Source organism: Penaeus monodon, chromosome 36 (genome assembly GCF_015228065.2).
Source record: "Penaeus monodon isolate SGIC_2016 chromosome 36, NSTDA_Pmon_1, whole genome shotgun sequence".
Classification (NCBI taxonomy): domain Eukaryota; kingdom Metazoa; phylum Arthropoda; class Malacostraca; order Decapoda; family Penaeidae; genus Penaeus; species Penaeus monodon.
This window is the reverse complement of record NC_051421.1, coordinates 11,532,853-11,547,852: the sequence shown is the minus strand read 5'-3', so window position 1 is coordinate 11,547,852 and position 15,000 is coordinate 11,532,853. Positions and strand designations below refer to the sequence as shown.

General features: G+C 38.8%; 1 protein-coding gene across 1 annotated transcript in view; it reads right to left on the bottom strand.

Annotated features, from left to right (window-relative positions):
• LOC119595525 (probable G-protein coupled receptor CG31760) overlaps positions 1-15,000 on the bottom strand; it is a 161,744-nt gene that overhangs the window by 19,557 nt on the left and 127,187 nt on the right. Inside the window, exons 8-9 of the mRNA XM_037944646.1 lie at positions 11,839-11,974; positions 3,208-3,286 (exon numbers count right to left, since the gene is read on the bottom strand). Coding sequence (XP_037800574.1) covers positions 3,208-3,286; positions 11,839-11,974 — 215 coding nt within the window. The remainder of the gene's footprint in view (positions 1-3,207; positions 3,287-11,838; positions 11,975-15,000) is intronic.

Sequence of the window (15,000 nt, the reverse complement as noted above, 5' to 3'; positions counted from 1 at the left end):
CTATACATCCCTTGGTCGCCGTCCTTGCCTGGCCGTCCGTAAGCCCACTCACAGGCCCGCCCGTAAGACCATCCGTCCTGAGCCCACAAGCAAGCAAGCCTTTGGAAATCCCCCTTTACTAAGTACCCTCCAGGCACCCCACACGTATTAGAAATTCCAGACGGCGGAAATAGGCAATGACCAACAGCGAACTTGTTTCCCCTTTTAAAACAATGAAGCGGCGGCAAACAGATTTTCTCGTCCAGGTAAGGAACACGCCACTTGTTGGACGATAAATTTTGTGGTATGCAAATGATACGTCGCATCAGGGCGGAGGAACTTGAGGGGAGCCGTGTTGGCTGGGAATACGGGGCGTTATGAGGAAGAGAGAGAAAGAAAAGGAGAGAGAGGGGAAGAGAGAGAGAGAGAGAGAGGGAGATAGGGAGGTAGGGCAGGAGGAGTAAGGGAGAAGGAGAAAGGGAGAAGGAGAAAGGGAGAAGGAGAAAGGGAGAAGGAGAAAGGGAGAAGGAGAAAAGAGAAGGAGAAAGAGAGAGAGGGAGAGAGAGAGAGAGAGAGAGAGAGAGAGAGATAGAGAGGACGAGCCAGAGAGACGTAGAAAGAGAAAGAAAGAGATAGAGACAGAAAGAGAGAGAAAGAGACAGGGAGAAAGGGAGAGAGAGGGCGAGGAAGAGAGAGCGGTACCAAGGAAACTAAAAGTGTCCTTCTCCTCGAAATAAGTCAACTTAGTCTTCAGATGAGAGTCTATTCGATTCAGCGCTTCACAGGGGTATTTAGAAAATGCGATTGGATTAATGAATAAATTAACAAATCCAAACAAAATGGCGTACTGATTCTGTGAGCAGAATGAAATAGGAAAGTTGAGTAAGTGAGATGAGATTTGAATTTTTGCAATATTTAGGTTTTGAAAGGTAAACGAGGTTGTCATGTGATAATTCATTTTCAAAAATGCACTATATAGGAATTTTAGTTCATCGTGTTTGTTGTATTGCATTGCAAAATGACACATGAAGTAAAATTGGAAAATTCCTTTAATGCTTTTTTTATTATTTATTTATTTTTTTTTTATTATTATTATTTTTTTTTAGTGTTTAGTTTATTCACTGATTTGTGCGTCGCGTGAAAACTAATCTCTCTCTCTCTCTCTCTCTCCCTCCAGCCCTCTCTTTGTCTATGTCTCTATCCCTTGTAGCTAAAGTAATGAAGTGTTTTGCATTTGAATTTGAATATGAATTCTCTCTTTCTCTCTCTCTCTCTCTCACTCCTCTCTCTCTCCCTAGTAAGTGGCATTTTTAAACTTCGTATCTATGTTATGATTATTATTATTATCATTTTCTATAAAACGAATCATCTTAGACTCAGGCCAACAACCCACCTTTTAAAAAAAACGAAAAACAAAGATCTACAAATCACTGTAAACGTTTCCTGGGTAACGGGTTGATATAGAGCGCCAGCCCTTAAATAGCGTGCAACAAATTACAAATCGAGAGCTGTATGCCGAACTAATTGCAAGATTCCGTTTCAATCAAGGAGTCCAAAAGGACAGACACCTCTCGTCTTGCTTGAGTGGCGTCTCCTGAGGGACCGCCAGGCTGAGTTCGCGAGGGTCGTTTCGTCCCAAGAAGGTGGAGGACCTTCAGTGAACCTTCGCCCCCTTCCTCCACTCCCCCTCACTTCCTAGGGGTAAGGCGTCCCCTGTGGTCTAGCCTCTGGGAGGGGTGGGTAGGATGTCCCTCTCGCTTGGTAGGGGGGGGGGGGATCTTTTTTTTTTTTTTTTTTTATCACCTTTCTCATACCTTGTTTTTTTTTTTTTTCTTTCGTTTCTCTTTCTTTTTCTTCTTCCTTTTCTTCTTCTCCCCTTCCTCCTCCTCCTCTTTCTTCTCCTCTTCCTCTTCCTTCTCCTCCTCTTCCTCCTTCCTCCTCCTCTTCCTCCTCCTCCTCCTCCTCTTCCTTCTCCTCCACCTCTTCCTTCTCCTCCTCTTCCTCCTCCTCTTCCTTCATCTTCCTTTTCTTCTTCTTCGTCGGATCTCATTCTAACATCCTTTCCCTCATCTATAACCGTCGTGAAAAACCTTCCTAAAATCCTTTTAAGCTGAACGATTAGGTAATTAGGCATTCTGTCCTCGTCTTCCTCTCATAGTCTATCGTCTACCCTTCTCTACCAGGCAGGTAGATAGCTCTACCTTTCCCCGGTCAGGGTAGAGTGGCCTGGCATCTACGGCATCCCAACAGGATCCCGGGGACTGGCACCTATTGGCACCTCCTTTTCGAAAGGTGTTCGCACATTGACAAAAAATTCATGGGTTTCGTTGTGAGGAACTTGCCCGTGAAATGATTCATCAGCGGTGGTTATTCATTTTCTTTTGAAATTTATTCATAACGGAAACAAGAAGTTTCATAGGCAGGCAAGCAGGCAGGCAGGCAGGCAGGCGGGCAGGCAGGCAGGCAGGCAGGCAGGCAGGCAGGCAGGCAGGCAGATAGATAGACAAACAGACAAACAGACAGATACATGGACAGACAGAAACACACACACAAACACACATACACACACACACACACACACACACACACACACACACACACACAAACACACACACAGACACACACACACGCACATGATTTATTGCCATATAATAAAAAAATGAAAATAAACAGTCCACACGCTCATGGACACACATTGTCACATTCAGAACAATTATTGTCGCATTTCCCGTAAATTATTAATAGGAAGCTTATCTCTCCTCTATGAAACAGATGATTTATGATCAAATTTGCAGTTACACAAAGCAGAAGGTAAAAATGTTATTCGATTAATCACTATGAAATGTGTTGGTGTAATGCCTGTTTAACCAAATATTGCCCTAACTAATCAATATGATGGTGTGTGTGTGTGTGTGTGTGTGTGTGTGTGTGTGTGTGTGTGTGTGTGTGTGTGTGTGTGTGTGTGTGTGTGTGTGTGTGTGTGTGTGTGAGTGTGTGTGCGCACATGTACGTGTGCGTGTGCGTATGTTCACATGATTGTAAATCTATCCTAGCCTTTTCATAAGCGCTTAAACCTAACACTGCAAAATACCCACGAAACTCAACGCCATTCCATTTTCCATATCTCGTTTCTCTCCAGCTATTAATTCAAGTCATTACCCGCCAATACATTCCCTATTTTACGCAGAATAAAGTATCGAAATCTGCAAATAACGAAGGAAAACTTACTGGCAGTGAAGGAATGGTCCCACCAGTCCGTAGAACAAAGGAACGCTTTTAGGTCGTCAGCTGTCATGGACACGATCACCTGAGGAAAGAAAACAATAACGTAAAAACAAAGGAAGACTGAATTGCAAAAAGAAAAAAAAGAAGGGAAGAAAGAGGAAGAATGGGAAGTAGAGGGAAAAGATGATGAAGAAGATGAAGAGGAGAGAAGAAGAAGAAGAAGAAGAAGAAGAAGAAGAAAAAGAATAAGAGGAAAAATAAGAATAAGAATAAGTATAAGAATAAATGAAAAAGAAGTAGAAGAAGAAGAAGTATAGTAGAAGAAGAAGAAGTAAAGTAGAAGAAGAAGAAGAAGAAGAAGAAGAAGAAGAAAAAAAGAAGAAGAAGGGGAGAGGAAGAAAAGAGAAGATGAAGAAGCGTATAGTACATTTGGTAGATAAAATGGATCAAAATGATTTATAACTAGATGTAATTACGAATGATATCAAGTCATAAAAATGATGAAGATGTAGATTAATTAGTCACTTGGAAATGACGAAACATTCTGAAAAATAAAATTTGTTGATATAAAGATCATCAATAAAAAGAAGAAAAGGGAGAGAAATATAAATAAAATCACAGAAAACAATTGAAGATTGTGATAAAAATAAGTAATATATGACTAAAATCAAACAAAGTGACGAGAAACGTATATAACCTTGAAAAAAAAAAAAAAAATGGACACACGAGAAAAAAGAAAATAAAAAACAGGAAGCCGGAATTATTCATATATATATATATATATATATATATATATATATATATATATTTCAGTTTTGAATATCAACACCCAAAAATACATTGCAAATTAAGAAAATAAATGGCTGAAATCAAACAAACAGAAAACGAGAAAACTTTTAAATTAGAAAATGGGAAGAATTAAACAAGACAAGAAAAAAACAGAAAACGGAGAACATAATAGCGGTTACTAATTTATTCGGAAAATTAATTTGCGTATTTGAACTCCAACTGTCTAAAAGAATAATCAGGGATTAGCGAGTAATTGGTTCTGCCAACGTCGTTATCTCACCGCTGTAAGTAGACGTTCTTACTTCTAAATAATTCCATGTTTCATCAAGATATTTTTGAATAGACAGACAGAGATAAAGATAGACATGATATATAGATATAGATATATAGATAGACAGATAGATAGATAGATAGAAAGAGAGAGAGAGAGAGAGAGAGAGAGAGAGAGAGAGAGAGAGAGAGAGAGAGAGAGAGAGAGAGAGAGAGAGAGAGAGAGAGAGAGAGAGAGAGAGAGAGAGAGAGAGAGAGAGATAGTGAGGGTGAGAAGAGAATAGGGAAGAGAAGATAATAGGAAAAAAGGGAGATATATAGATAGATAAACAAATGGATATATAGACAGACAGAGATAGAGATATGATATATATATATATATATATATATATATATTTATATATATATATATATATATAGAGAGAGAGAGAGATGGTTATATATATATATAACTATTAAAAAAAAATGATAAATTACTTTTGAGATTCGACGCATGACTGCAACTTGCGTCTCTTGTCATGTGATGCATAAATCAGGATTGGTGGACAGCGCGAGTGAGAGCAATTGCACTGCAAGGAATTCATGTAATCCTGCATGATTGAGAAATATCTGATTTTTGTAGGCTGTTGATGTTGCAACATAATGAAGATAAGTGTATTTTCTACTTTTTGATTTTTTTTTTTTTCAAAATCTTTATTTTTTTTCATTTCCTATTTCATGTTATTTGATTAATTAATTAATTCATTTATTTATCTGTCTAATGATTTACTTTTTTGTTCTTCCTGTCCCACAAGGACGTTGGCAATCATGGATTTCCATGATTTTCTTGGCAATTTTAGAGCGGTGGTTTGCCGTTGCCTTCCGCTCGGTGTTTTTATCGAGTCACCATCTCTATTTACCCGGTTCTGGGACCGGCACTGACTTGGGCTGGCTTGGCCACCCAGCGGCTAGGTAGGCATTCGAGGTGAAGTTCCTTGCCCAAGGGAACAACGCGCCGGCCGGTGACTCGAACCCTCGAACTCAGATTGCCGTCGTGACAGTCTTGAGTCCGACGCTCTAACCACTCGGCCACCGCGGCCTTTATCTATTATTACCATTTTTTAAAAATATCTTGGGATTTTTTTCCAAATGGAAATTAAAAACAAAAGTAATAGTAATATTGGTAATAAAGGCAATATCGAAGACAAAAGTAATGATATAGACAATAATAATATTAATGATGATAACAGCAATAATGATATTACTGACACCAACTATACCGACAAATAATACTGACAAAAACAGCAATGATATCAATAAGGATATTAAAGATGATACGAGTACTACTAATACTGTGACTATAACTACAAAAAAAAAAATACTATTACCAAATCTAAAACTAACAGCAAAAAAAGAAAAAAAATGAAATAAAAAAGATAAAAAAATGCAAAACGGTCTTTTACCCCCCCCCCCCAAAAAAAAAAAAAAAAAAAAAAAAAAAACGTTTTACAGGGAGCAATATCCTGGGAGGCGACCACAGCTCGGAAGTCAAAGCAAAATTTTGCAACCCTCGTCAAAGACAGTGTCAGAATATATATCGGAATATCCATTAAACATATCAGTGTTACTGTGATCATTATAACCATTGTCATAATCATTATCATTGCAATTATGACTGTCATTGTCATTATCATTATCATTATCATTGTTATTATTATTATTTTTATTATTATTTTGATGCTGATAAAATTGAGAATGACAATAAGAATCATGGTAGTAATAATAATGATGATAATAACAATTATAATAATAATGATAATAACACCAATAATATTCATAATAATTTCACACTTATTTGCATGGTAAAATATTCCTTCATCCTCTTTCCATTTATTTATTTTTATTTTTTTATTTCACCTTTCTGTTTGAGCCTATTTGGAAATACAATTCATCGTATAGTTACTGCCTGCACTTTCAACCTGATGATTATTTACCTCACCAAATGTGTATATGTATGCAATCAAAAAGTTGAAGTCGGTTATCGCTTAATTCAACACATATTCTCAATCAATCACCAAGTTAAATGAAATCAAATATTGATAAAAGTCGGAAATTTATGACAGAAAACTGGATATGAAAGGAGTACCTGAGAGGAATATAGGTCTTTCAACAGTACGTAACTTTCTACGACAGCTTTTCAAAACGGTACTGTTGATATAAGGACGTTCTGTGCTAGTGATAATAATCATAAGTACATTAAGTCGGAAGTTATAGTACAGCCTTACATTATTCGTAGGACAAGTTTCCCTAGCTTATAATTCCGATATTAGTAGCATTTATTTTTGAAAGCTTTTCCTAATGATACTTAATTTAACTTAATCATAATTTTCACATCATCTTGACGATTCTGACAGAAACCATCTATACATATAATCCCAATGTTATATATAGTACAGTACACCCCACATTCTTATCAACACGTGTAACAGATCTAACACAGCCATACACGCCGTCCATCAAGTATTCTATTCGCACAACCATTCGTGTCGCACATCAAGTATGCTATTCGCATAACTTTTGTGGCGTCCACCAAGTATGCTCTTCGCACAACCACGAGATCGATGACCCATCAGCATCCCAGATCGACATCCAGAAGGAGGGTTTCTCGCCTCTGTGCCTACGTGTGATACCGCCGAGAGCTAAATGAACCTGCCATTGACACTGTGTGATTTATTGCCTGCCGGGGATCCTACAGCAGGAACGAGGGGATCGATCATATCCCTCTCGAGTCGGGCAAATGTACAGGTGTAATCACGGTAAGTAGGGGATGAGGATCGTATTTTTGTGTAGCTGTTGTAATGTCGTGTGGTTGTTGTAGTGCATCATGAAACAAGAGGAAAACACATTATAACGAAGGCTGTGATTTGTGGATGAGAAGGTCTGCGTGAATTGTTATGTCGGGGTTTTTGATTGGTCGGTTTGTTATGATTCCGTATCGAACCAGTTTAATGGTCGACGCGTGTTTTGAATCCTTACTTTCACGGGTTATTTTTTGTCTTTTAATGAAACACTAATATTCAAACACAAACAAAACAGCTGAGAAGCTTAAATCTAATTTCAACTTAATAGATAAATCAATAAAAAAGGGCATCCACTGAGAAGGTGACTAATGCAAGCGTACGAAAAACATACGAAGACCGAAAGAAAATGAAAACAAGCGAGTGAGACACTAACACATGTGGGCTCGTGAGACTCGATCGCTCACTTTCTTGTCTCCGGCGAGATGAGGGAGAGGGAGAGGGAGGAGGAGAGGGGGGAGGGAGGAGGAGGAGAGGAGAGGGGAGAGAGAGGAGAGAGGAGAGGGGAGAGAGAGGAGAGAAAGGAAAGGGGAGAGAGAGAAGGAGAGGGAGAGAGGAGTGGAGAGAGGGAGAGAGAGAAGGAAAGAGAGAGAGAAGGAGGGAGTGAGAGAATGCGGGAGAGAGAGTAGAGACAGAATGAGAGAGAGAAGAGAGAGAGAGAGAGAAGAGAGAGAGAGAGAGAGAGAGAGTAGAGAGAGAGAAGAGAGAGAGAGAGAGAGAGAGAGAGAGAGAGAGAGAGTGAGTGAGATAAAGAGTTTTCTCCACATGCGAAACACTCATATACACGGAGAGAAAATAAAATAAAACACACAAAGCGGTCCCGAAAACACACACGCAAACACACACGTAAAGGCATAAACACATCCACACGAACACGCAACACAATCTTTTTATAGAAGTCTTAAAGCCTGTCGATAGTTTCAGGACAAAAAAGGAAACTAAAGTGTGCGTGTGTCTGTGTGCGAGAGAGAGAGAGAGAGAGAGAGAGAGAGAGAGAGAGAGAGAGAGAGAGAGAGAGAGAGAGAGAGAGAGAGAGAGAGAGAGAGAGAGAAGAGAGAGAAGAGAGAGAGAGAGAGAGAGAGAGAGAGAGAGAGAGAGAGAGAGAGAGAGGAGAGGAGGAGAGAGAGAGAGGAAGAGAGAAAGAAGAGAGGAAGAAGGAAGAGAGAGAAAGAGAGGAAGAAGGAAGAGAGAGAGAGAGAGGGAGAAGGAAGAGAGAGAGAGAGAGAGGAGAGAGGGAAAGAGAAGAGAGGAAGAGAGGAGTAGGAGAGAGAGAGAGAGAGAGAGAGAAGAGAGAGAGGAGAGAGAGGAGAAAGAGAGAGAGAGAAATAGAGAAAACAAACATAAAATTTCATGCGGCTAAATCTTCTTCAAAATAGCGAAGAAAATTAAAAGAAAAATTGGAGGTATTGCATGCAGGGAAGTACGTGGTTGATGCGGTAACGAAGTTGGTTGTTTCGGTTTAATGAAGCTAATTGGTAAAGAGGCGGTTCTTGTGCTTGTTTGTTGTTGTTGTTGTTGTGTGTGTTTGCGTTTTTTTCTCCTTGTCTAAGTTAAGTTTCCGATAAATAATCATATTGCATTATCATGTCAGTCCGTTTTACTTTTTTTCGTCTTTCGTGGTAACATTTTCCCTTTCTCTTCCAGTCTTTCATTATAGTTCAAGCCCCTTTAAAGTCGCATTCCACTTAATTGTCGCCATGATCTTCCTGAAATGGGGGATTCCATATCACTGTAACATACACCAGAGTAGGTCTTATGAGTATTTGTTCTTCTTAATATGTTTTCGTCTACGTACAGCCATGGGGAAAAATCGTTTCATGAATAAAGCTTCGAAAACTCTCTTAACATTAACAACTAGTCACAATGTTTGCAAATTGAATCCAGCGCGAAATTATGGCCGGCATGACCGTATGACCTAAAAAAACTAGAGACAACACTGGCCTACTTGTGATGGCCTCGGTGGAAATTCGATAAAAACTATTTCAATGCGATGCTTATCCGCAAGTAGGTAGTATTTTCAGTAATGGATAGACAGATGCAAGTATTTTGTAGCAGTATTCAGTGGTTCCCGGCAAATGACAGAGAAACTGCGGGAGTTAGGGTAAAAGTTAGGTGATATGATGGCCTATTGTATAAAAACGCTGTCATTTTTAATTGTTCAAATCTAACAGTATATTTGTATTCCACAGCCAATATAAAATTTTCACATTTTGCACCCGCATTCTTCAGGCCCTCGCCCTAGGTAGATATCATAGTTTCCAAAACGTAAGAAAATTATCTTTGAGCTTAGTAACAACTGATAACCCGATTTCTATCTTTAATTTCTTCGTGAAAATATCGAATGAAAAGAAAACCAATTAGTAAATATAAGCTATCACAATGCAATTAGTGCAATGGTAGCAAAATACCTTTTAACCCGTTGTGCCGTTTGGCCCAAAGGTAGCAAAGCCAGTCATTACCCAGATTGGAAAGTTAGCAAATTGAGAGGCTGAGATAAATTTAGTAGTAACCATAGGTGCGGTTGTTGCAACCACTGATCGCAAAATTTAAAAATCAGTGGTTGCTACAAAGAGCGGCTGCGCTTTGGGTCACTGTCATGGCGTTTCAAGGATCCGTTTGCTTCACGAACAGCCCGCAGTCTTTATTTGAAATCAGTGAGTTTGAAGCAAGCTTGATTTTTTTTTCTTCGAACGTGACTATGCCTTACCATGTTTCCTTGTCCTCTTCAGTTTCACAATAACTGATAACATAATTTTCTTAAAATTGCCATATAAGACCATTTAGCATTAAGTTAACACTTAGTCCCTGGTCTTTCTTAACATGTTTGCTACTGTTTCTCGTAGTTTTTATAAGCAAAAGAGTCGGTTTTTGTTATCACCAATCATAGGTACAGTACACTTGCATTCTCCGTATTTCTGCATCCTCTACGAACATATTTCGATAATTGTATGTTTGACTCCCAGATTATTCATAAGTTATAAATTCAGTTTCATGCATTCCGGTTTATTTTGTAACTCTTTGTCAAATACCGTTTTTAATCTTCACTGTTTTTATTGTTAATCCTTTTTTTGTTATAATATTTAGCTCCCTTCCCCTGGCAATTGTTTTATTTTTTCACCAAATATTATAGTCTGATGTTGCATTTTTAAATGTAGTGACAGTGTCCGATTTATTCGATTCAGTTATTGTTTCTGTTTCTAAACACTTTGAATATGAACCGTCTGCATTAGTGTAAAATGACTCCCTGATGATCTATCAAATTTGCTTTAGTCTGCGTTGCTAATGCTATTTCGATTTCCTGTTTTCATTCTGGTTGTAGATTTATTGTCTGAAACTTCTCGTTCTCCACGCAACCCCCCTCCCCCTACTCCTCTAACTTTGATCATGTCTGGTTTTGTCTTTGTCCAGAGTTTATGATTCTCTGCATATTACCAATCATCTCTTCTTACCCTCGCTTTGTCTGTCAGCTTTCAGGACGTTTTTAGTGTCCCGGCGACCATTGATTTTGTGTCAGCCAAGTTTGCTTTTTTTCATGCTGTCCAAGTTATGTTCTAATATCGTCATGCGTCCTTTTCAACTTCATCCCACTCCATTAAAGTCTTGTTTTGACTTTCTCAATATCGACGAACATCGCTTCGAGTTTCTTTGTTATATCGACAGTCATTTCGTCTGTTTTCATTCAACCCCATTGATTGTTTTTCCGTAATTTGTTTTCAGATTTCTAATTCCTATCGTATTCTAAAATTTTGCTTGAAATCGTTCAATTTCCCCCCCCCCCCTTCTAGTGTAGTCCCTCCTCGTTGTTGGTCTCCTCACGTTTTCTATGAGTTCTGCAGCCTCTCTTTCTCTTTCTGTTGCCGATCCTGCCTTGATTTCATTACAGTCTTCCGCCAATCTATTTACAGAGGCTTCAAGATTCACAATACTCCTTTTCTCTCTCTCTCAGGATTGTCTTCATCGTCTACTTGAATTTCGTTGTATATAGACGTACAACTCACAGTGCGGTGGTTTTCTAGACATTTTTTCTATGTCTGTTTCTACCTCTTACTTTGTGTGTGTATGTGTGTGTATGTGCGTGTATGTGTGTGTGTGTGTGTGTGTGTGTGTGTGTGTGTGTGTGTGTGTGTGTGTGTGTGTGTGTGTGTGTGTGTGTGTGTGTGTGTGTGTGTGTGTATGTATGCTTTTTATGTGTGCAAGTATACATATAAATGATTACATGTATGTGTATATATGTGTATGCATGTACGTATGTAGGTATTATGGCCACGATAGGCAGAGAAACAGACAAAGATAAAGAATGGAAGAGAGAGGGGGAGGGGGAGACAAGAAGTAACAAAACAATGTATTAATATCAAATACTACAACGTGAAAAGATACACAAATAACCCTGAAAGCAAAGCGGATCACACACACACACACACACACACACACACACATACACACATACACACACACACACACACACACACACCACACACACACACACACACACACACACACACACACACACACACACACACACACACACACACACACACACACACACATTCACACACATATATTCTCTCTCTCTCTCTCTCTTTCTCTCTCTCCTTCCTTCTCCTTACCTCCCTCCCTTCCTCCCCTCCCTCCCTCCCTCTCTCCTTTCCTACTCCCTTACCATCCTCCTCCCTACTCCACCCTACCTCCCTCCCCTCCCCCTCCTCTTCTCCTTCTCCTTCCCCCTTCTCCTTCTCACCTGAGGAGGCGCCACGACCGTCCGGATGCCCAGGAACACAGCGAAGACCCCAACGATGATGCCCAGTCTCTTCATAAGGTCGAGGTCCGTTATCTTGACCGCTTTGGCCGAACGTACCCGGAAGATCACCGAGATTCTGTGGGAGGCGAAGGGTAAAGTAATGAAAAAAAGGGTTCTTATTAAGAGGTTGTTGTTATCACGATCATCATGATAGGATTATCGTGAGCATTATCATTATCATAATTAGGATTAGGATTATCATGAGCATTATTATCGTTATAATTAGGATTAGGGTTATCATGAGCATTATTATCGTCACAACTAGGATGAGGATTATCATGGGCATTATCATCACAATTAGGATTATCATTAGAATTATCATCACAATTAAGATTATAATGATCATTATCATCATTACGATTAGGGTTATCATGAGTACTATCATAATCATCCCTACCATCTTGTATATCCTTATCCTAAACATTATTGTTATATAATCATCATCACAATAATAATCACCATTGCAATATTGCCGTAATCATCATCACTGCCATATTGGCATTCTTAATGAATATCATTACCATATTTGTTGCAGTCGTAGACAGCAATAATAATCTGCGTTATGATATTTAATTGTTTATTGCTATAAGCATTATCCTATTGCCTCCAACGTCATTATTAAATCTGTCATTATTATCCTTTTTATATTAACATTTTCTCTCTATTTTGCATAAAAGAAAATAAGCCTCAATGTTTGATCTTTAAAATCCTTTTGCTCGCTGACCAAATAACCTATCATTGATATTTGCTACAATACGTTACCAAAGAGGTTTTAAAAATGTATCTCTTTTTAATGGTAACGAGAATGCCAGACTACGATCCGCCTGAAGGTTTAGACTCTAATGAAGTTTACTGATATTTTGGGATAAAAAGAATATATTTTTTTAGGTCTTTATAGCGGCGGTATAAACTCTACGGGGCGCACGCCAGGTTTCCATTACTTTTCGTTCTATCTTTATTACTGCTGTTCGTGTTGTTAAGGCTGTGAAGGCGGTCCCATTATTGTGCCATTTAACAGCCAAGCGAAGACCTGAAAATATGCAGAATGCACTCCAAAATTCATTCATAAAGGCTGTAGGTTCATATTTTTTTTTATTCTATTTATTTATTATTTTGTTTTTAAAGGACGATTGAGCAACAGGTTAAAGACCAGGAAATACAAAGTGAACTAAAGCTTTGTTCTTTTGTGGTTCCAATTACCCGGTGGAAGTGTTATTATTTCTCTGATTGTTGCGTATTGGTGTCATCCTCATCAACGTCATTGCTTTTCTACTGATAATGATTTACTTGTTACAAATTGATTTCCCTCTCTTTTTGCCTTTTTCTTTCTCTCCCTTTCTGTCTGTCTGTCTGTCTCTCTCTCTCTCTCTCTCTCTCTCTCTCTCTCTCTCTCTCTCTCTCTCTCTTCTCTCTCTCTGTCACTCTCTCTCTCTGTGTGTCTGTCTGTCTCTTTTTTTTCTATCAATCTATCTATTTATCTCTCTCTATCTTTCTCCCTCCCTCCCTCCCTCCCTCTTCGTCCCAACCTTTCTGTCAGTCAGTCTGTATGTCGTAATATATATAGCTTTCACCTTCACTCTCTCATTACAAAACTACCACTTCACTTTTAAGCTTGATTGGCCTGAATAAAACAATCATTGGACACTGTTCCTCACATTTCAGTATTTACAACAAATGACTCTATTTACATACAGATTTCTGAGCTGTTTTATGCACGGACGACACTTTCCTACTCTTTTATGCCTCTTTTCATATAATAATTTCTTTAATTGTTGAATTCGCAACACCTAGAGTTTAATGTCACCTGTGAAGCTGAACATAGAAACCTCTGATAATTACTTCTTTACCAACACTTCACGTCTACTTAACAGCCTTAGCGCACTTATTAATGGTGTTTATAACACTTGTTCTGCTTGGGCTAAATTTGCTACAGAAGCCTTGTTCTTAAAAGTGTTTTGTTTGAGAATTGGTACCCATCTAAACTATTTCATAAAGTTCTACCCGATTTTCTGTGTTAGTTCTCACCCAAACATGTAACTGTAACATTTATACATGGGCGATCTTAAACAAAATCCTAACACACTGCTATCTGTTTTTATCTTTATTCACTTTTTAATGGTAACACCAAGCATTTTTAAAGCAAAATACAAAATGCAACTCTGAAAAATGTTCGATAGCTGCGTCACTGTATTCTTGAGCACAAAGGACGAGTCTATCATGACAAGCCTACAGCTGAGGAAACCATCCTTCCCGGCAATTAGGGAGTGTTCACGCTTTCAAAACCACCCCTTTAACTATACTGATATCAATTTCTTGACCTCCCTTCGTAACAGATTTAACCTGATCATTGTTAACTCGCTCTAAATCTTAACTACGAAACCTGAACAGCTGAATTGTTCTAGCGCTAGTTCTAACCCGTTTACCCTGTTAACCACCAACTCATAACTGGTGGGTATCTATGATTATCTGCTATATCATATCAGTTTTTCGTGTGTGGGTGTTACTCTCTCTCTGTTTCCGTATTTCGGATTAATTGTCCTGGTTTTGTTTTTAGCACTGATGATGCAGATTGCATCTTCAAAACATATATATATATGCGTGTATGCGCGTGTGCGTGCGTGGGTGCGTGGTGTGTGTGTGTGTGTGTGTGTGTGTGTGTGTGTGTGTGTGTGTGTGTGTGTGTGTGTGTGTGTGTGTGTGTGTGTGTGTGTGTGTGTGTGTGTGGTGCGTGCGTGCGTGCATGTGTGGACGCGCGTGTGAGTGTTTTGTGTGTTCTGTGTGCGTGAAAGTTCCTCCGTCTGCATGTGATGTGAGAAAACATGTTTCCTGTATCAACCTATTGCATTTACCCCCTTTGACGTCTGAGAAATTATTGATTTTCTTTTCTGAAATTCAATTCTGACTTTATTTCCGAGCATTACCGATAATTTAAAAGTTTGCCACATCCAGAAAGTTTTGGCTTCCCTTATTTATTTACGTTATATTTCCAACAGTCTCGCCATGGCAAGAACAAACACATATTACTCATATCTAGACAAATGTTTTCTGTTGAGTAGAGTCCATTACATTCTTTATTTTGTAGCATTAGGATGGTATTAAGAG